Source organism: Podarcis liolepis (genome assembly GCF_965112155.1).
Source record: "Podarcis liolepis genome assembly, chromosome: 2".
Classification (NCBI taxonomy): domain Eukaryota; kingdom Metazoa; phylum Chordata; class Lepidosauria; order Squamata; family Lacertidae; genus Podarcis; species Podarcis liolepis.
Window position 1 is genome coordinate 63,544,547 of NC_139555.1, and position 6,244 is coordinate 63,550,790.

Here is a 6,244-nt window from a genome sequence, read left to right on the forward strand (position 1 = left end):
AGGTCTCAGGAAGGAATATTTTATTTTGCATTACTTGCTACTTGAGATAGTTTTAATTAGGAGATGTTGAGGATTAAACCCAGGATCTTACGCATGCGAAACATTCTGCTGCTGAGTTTTGATCTCTTCCACTACAGCCTCCCTCTACAGCAGGGGTGCCAACTTGAATAAAATATGGGTGGGGGGGGCAGGTAAGCCATGCCCACATAATCGATCACATGACGTGTAACACCATTTGAATGGCAATGCCTGTTAACCTTGGTTGGGGGCTAGGCCCCTCAAATATTTGGGGGGAGGGGGCAAAGAGACCTTGGCTCCTAGCAGTTGGCTCCTATGCTATACAGTGCTGGATAAATTAACAGTTTTAAAAAAATCAGCCACAGTGCTCTGTTTTCTCTTATACATTTAAAGTTGATGGCACCCTGTTGTAGCATCTACTTTGGCTAACAATAAATGTTTTCAATCAGATGCCTTCCTAACCAAGTTTTTATTTCCTCTTGTTTCTTTGTGTCTCAGGTCTGCTAGCAATCCTGATTCCTCGACTGGGCATTGTCATCTCTCTGGTGGGCTCAATCAGCAGCAGTGCCCTTGCCCTGATCATCCCGCCCCTTCTGCACATTGCCACCTACTACTCCGACGGCATGCATCCCTTGACCATTGCCAAAGATATCCTGATCAGTTTCATTGGTTTTGCTGGGTTTGTGGTGGGAACCTATGAGTCTCTCTTTGAACTCATCGTACCAACTCCCACCGCCGTCAACGCCACCCGTGCCTTATAAATGACACACTAAACCTGTGCACACCTTTCTATTTTTCTTTGCTATAGAATATTTCGTCAGCCTGGCTGGATCCTGGTTTCCATTGTAGCAACTGCAGTGACTTGTTGCCACTTCTTTGCTTCCCAACCGTATTTATTTTGCTGATTTAAATGCAAGCGGACAGTGGAAAAGGCAGGACTCCGATCCGCGTCTATGCTTCTTTATGTACAAGTCAGGAGCGGATGATTTAAGAACCTTCACAGCACAGTTATTAGTCTTTGATAAGAGTGGAATACTGTTGTCTGCTCCAGTGTGAGTCTCTGATAGAATGATGCTGAATAGTCTGCAGAGATCTTGGTTTATACAGTCTCCTCTGGAATCTAGAGAATTAATAGTTCCAATACTGTCAAAAGGGCGGCAAAGCCCTTTAAACATCATGTTACCATTCCTTGGGAAGAGAACCCAAGACCAAGTGTATGGGCTGGAGGCACAAGATGCCACCACTTTGCTGATGCTAAGCAGGGTCGGGTCTGGTCGGTGCCTGGATGGGAGGCCGCCTGGAAACCACTTGAATTCCACCTTGGATTCCATGACAGAAGTATGATGGGATTGATTGATTGATTGAAACAAACAAAAACCCTTGAATCTCTTTGCTGCTGTTCTGAAATGCTTCTGTCTGACAGCTTACTGATTGCATTGAGCTTCAAATGTGTATCTGCATTTTTGGGGAAATGACGTATAACTTGGAAGTGGCAACAAGCACAGAACAGGAGAGAAACCAACAGAAGTCTGTTAGCAGTTTTTTTAAGTGGACTGAACAGATTGAAGAGCCTGTTGGTTATGTTCCCTTCTTGCTTTCTGCCCTGCCCCCTTCTCCACCTTTGGGTTCATATCAGCACGAACGACGGAGTTGTAGGTAGACTCAGGTACAATAAAATACAATGCACAGTACTTGAACCACTCTAATTGGGCTGCATGCGAAAGATGGCAGTTTCTGTTGCTTCTCAGCAGTACTCCATGGCAGGGTATACTTGAGACCAGTATCAAGAATACTGGGAGAAAGGTGCGTGTATGAATTGGGCATAGGATACGGTAATTATTTCAAATAGGGAGGTAATATTGATTATAATTCACGGCAGGACATGGTCAACTGTAGGATACAAGCCATCCTCTCCTGTTTTGCAATGGAAGTTGCAACAAGCAGTTACTAAACATACGGTTTTGAAGAAAAGGAAGCAGTGACCATACAAAATGTATAGAAATCAAAACTCTTGATGCTGTGCCCATGTATTGGGCCATAATTCAATGGAATCTAACTTTGCCTACAAACGAGAGCCATTTTACATGAGAGAGGAAAATAAGCACACCCATCTAGAGGGAGAGATGTGGGATGATTTCGGCTGCCCCTCTTGTGACTCCTATGCGCATTGTTGGGAGCTTGCTGTTGAACATGACTTTCGTTTATTGTCATCTGTGCGGTCTTCACATGTGTACATTTTTTACTACACCTGCTGAGTAAAATGTCCTATGTTAAAAGGCCCTGAAAAAGTAACCAATCAAAGCCCCCCCCCACCAAAAAAAATAAAGGTGTTGAATATGTACATGAAAAGTCTTTAAAAAAAAACACCTTGCATTTTTTTTGTCTTCTACTATATTATTTCCTCTTCTGTTGATACAGGCTTTACAGTCACATTGCGTTTTTTATAACTAGTCTGGGATTTTTAAAAAATGCAAAACTCAATGTGCCAGCTTGATTTGATGAAGTTATTTTGTCTAAAATTCAATTTTTGCACATTAGCTAACCATAACTTGGACTGCAGTCCTAAATATGTCTACTCAGAAGTGACTCTTACTGAGTTCAACTTAACTTTCAGTGTATGTTGCATGGTATTGTACACTTACTATTTTAGCAAAGCCCATTTTAAATTTTATAGTGGAAGCAGACAAACTTCCTTTTTTAAAAAAAATTGCTCAGAAGTATATTTTAATTGTTTGTTACGGCATTAATTTATTGAGTATGTAATATAACTGCTAAAGTCCTTGCACATACGTACAGCTTACATTGCAGTGTCTTGCACTTCTGTCTTGATTCATCAAGGCTTCCGAAGATTCCTGTATTTATTTCTCTGGGTGTAAGCCCTATTGAGTTTAATGGGATTTGCTTGTGGGTAAATTTGTGCAGAATTGTACTGTTAGTTTCTCAGCTAAAGAAAGAAATATATGATGTGCATGGCAGCTAGAAACTTAGAGCAGCTAAGCAATATGGCTGCCTTTACAGAACTATAAAACCCCAAATTTCAGGCCAGGGGGTTAGAAATGGGAGATTTCATGAGTGCCAGAGATTACACTTCAGACATTGTACTTTACTGTTCATAAAATAAGTTTCTGAGATAGCTTTGCCCAAGTGTAAGTGTAAGGAAGTACTTATTCATACTTCCTTTTTAAAAACGTTCCTTTAACTCACTCTCTCTCTATATATATATATTCTGGCTTTAAATATGTAATCATGATGCTTTATTTACTAGTCTCCAATATAAATCCTACTACCACTCTCAGAGAAATGTAGAATAGCTTTCTATGCCCCTTCTTAATTCTCATAACACTACTACAAATGTATCCTTTCCTTTGAGGTAGACTTTAGGTTTACACTGGAAAAGCGTTTCTCTTTCTGCATGGTAAGGAAGGCAGGAGTTTAGAGAAATAGAATTAAAAACTGGACAAATTCACTATACAGTGGTATCTCGGTTTAAGAACAGTCTTGTTTATGAACTATTCGGTTTATGAACTCTGCAAAACCGGAAGTAGTGTCCCGGTTTGTGAACTTGCCTCGGTCTAAGAATGGAAGCTGAATGGTAGAAGGGCACCAGCAGTGGGAGGCCTCATTAGGGAAAGAGCGCCTCGGTTTCAGAACGGTTTCAGTTTAAGAACGGACTTCTGGAACGGATTAAGTTCGTAAACTGGGGTACCACTGTACTGTCTTGTTACTTAACGCTGAGATATTAATTGAAATTACTTACTGTACGTTTTGCCCACTGGATCCAGAACCTCAGTGTGGGCACTTAACAGTGCAGAACCCCACTGTGTCGGTAGGTAGAAATTAGGGCACAATATTTTTAGATTATATTTTACAGAACACTCGCACAGCTTTAAGTAAGAATTACAAGAGATAAAAATAAAATTGCTTTAAGCAGTAATTTCACAGTAGGGACCCCTTTTTTATGAGCTGGCATTTAGGCAGTCCATTCCTTCAAGACTGTTTCTGATTGTTTCGTATTAGTTTACTAGAATCATTAGGCTTACAACTCGTAGGGACTTTCACTTCCAATGTTGTATCTTAAATTTTAGTGTCCGATTAGTGTCTAAAGACTAGCAGCTGTTTGTTGTAGGGTAAACAGAACAAGGGAACTTTAAAGGGGCGATGAAGCAATCATCCGAGAACCTGAGTTGCCTTCGTTTAGCCCTGGAGCTCATCCAGCTTCTCAATTGAGTGCCATTTAAACTATTTTGCATGTCCTCTTAAAAATAACCTTCTGGAAGAAGATGGTTTTTGCATTCTCTGGGTCAGAATGCTGCCCTCTTCCTTTCTCTTCGTGTTATGATGTGTCCTCCTTGACTTTCATCACTCCCATAATGTCCATCATGGATAAACATTGAATTAAACATTCAATACCACTGCATTTAGAAACATTTTAATCTGTCTTAATCTGTTACTGTAATGGTACCATAGTAATTTCTAGTCTATTTAAATATTAGTTGAAGTGCTCCTTTCAGTGGGAATAATGGTTCTACCTGACTCCTAGATAAATAAACTGCTTTAACAGCCATGAATCTTTAACTGGAGATTGTGGGGGGACACCACAGATTAGTATCTGGATTACTGCTAAATATAATATGCATTGTTTGGGTGGTGGCAAATACTCTTATCTGTGCAGCCCTGTTACTGTTACTGGGTATATCGTGGTCTTTGGAGATCTATGGTTTATGAAGTACCCATTTTACTTGCTGTTTAAAGTACCAAGAACCAAGTACCAAAAGTACCAAAGAACCAAGGCCTAGTTGTGTTTTGTACAGAATGCAGACAATAGGAGATTTTCCAGAGGCACTGTACTGAATATTTTTGCCCTGTTAAACATTTCCAGCACCTTGTGATTATATCCAGAGAAGGGTTTCTATGTCCCAGGTTATGGACAGTTGATATCTGGTGAAGTTTCAAAATAGTCTCTTGGTCTAGTTGAGACAATAATCTGACCTTTCACATACTCTCTCCATGAAAGTCATCTGTATTGTTATTTCTGTGTTGACTTTGAAAAAGGATAGAAAGGGCATTTCCGTCTCAAACCAAATGTACGCTTCATTTATTTTTATTATTGTTGTTTTAATACTACCATGGTGATCAGAGTTGTGGGAAAGATGCTTACAAGATCCAAACGCAACTCAGGTCTTCCATTAAATTTCTATGGGGGGAGAATTGCTGGCTGTGACCTTCATAAACTCACAGCAGAAGCTCCAAACTGGTAACCTTTCGACCTGCACAATGACACAGACAACATGGTTGCCAGATTGAAGCACAACATGTATCTGCCTCCTTATAGAAGACTATGGGAGAGCCTTGTTGCCTGTGCAGATCCAGCCTCTGGGATTACTTTGAAATCCCATGAGGTTATTCTGGGTTTGCCTAGAGGAGAATATGGGAATGGCTGTGCTCCTTTGAAGGACCTTCCTATGTTGTCTCATTTTTTTATATATATAATATAGGGCAGATTCAAACAAACCAGTTTTTAGGGCAAGTTAAATTGGGGAATATGTTGTTGTTTCTCAAAAATGACCAAGCAGAAGGAAATATATAGGATTATCCGCAAAATGGTTGTGAAAGAAGAGGTAGCTTTGAAGATGGGCAAAGGTGTGTGTGTGTTTGTGTGTGTGTACATGGAGTCATTCATTATGTATTTATTTGTGCCTAAATTTGTCTGTTGCAAGCAAATATTTTGTTTGCTGCTACTGTGCATATCCAATGGAAATGCTCAGTTGTGTATGTGTGTATAATGGTGCTGTACCTGAATCATGTTCTTTACTGGATATATTATTCAATAAAGTCTGTTTTTTACTTTATAAGTATTCAACAATGACTTTGTTTGGAATGTTTTTGGATTGTTTGTATACATCTCCTAATATCTAACTTCAGCGGATTACTAATTTTAGTTTTTAAGCCTCTGTGGGTGAGGACTGGGTAGCCACACAATGAGCTGGGTTGCTTTTTTAACCGGAAACTTGGTGAGATGTCGCACAGAGTATTGTATGTTCCGATTTGTTTTACCTGGATTTTAATTGTCACTGTGTTTTTCTTTTTGTAAATAGCCCTGGAAATTTTGTGTATAATATAATAATAATAACAACAAAAATAATAATGGTATGATGATTTCTGAATATGAGATCTTGATAAGAAACATGGTTCTAATGAAGAAAAATAAACTCAAAACTGTCTAGTC

General features: G+C 39.5%; 1 protein-coding gene across 3 annotated transcripts in view; it reads left to right on the forward strand.

The window, feature by feature from the left end:
• The window catches only part of LOC310699835 (proton-coupled amino acid transporter 1-like), a 44,965-nt gene extending 38,721 nt beyond the window's left edge, over positions 1 to 6,244 (forward strand). For all 3 annotated transcript variants that reach the window (XM_083488442.1, XM_083488443.1, XM_083488444.1), the window contains exon 11: positions 517 to 6,244. In XM_083488442.1, coding sequence (XP_083344568.1) covers positions 517 to 779 — 263 coding nt within the window. In that variant the 3' untranslated portion in view covers positions 780 to 6,244. The remainder of the gene's footprint in view (positions 1 to 516) is intronic.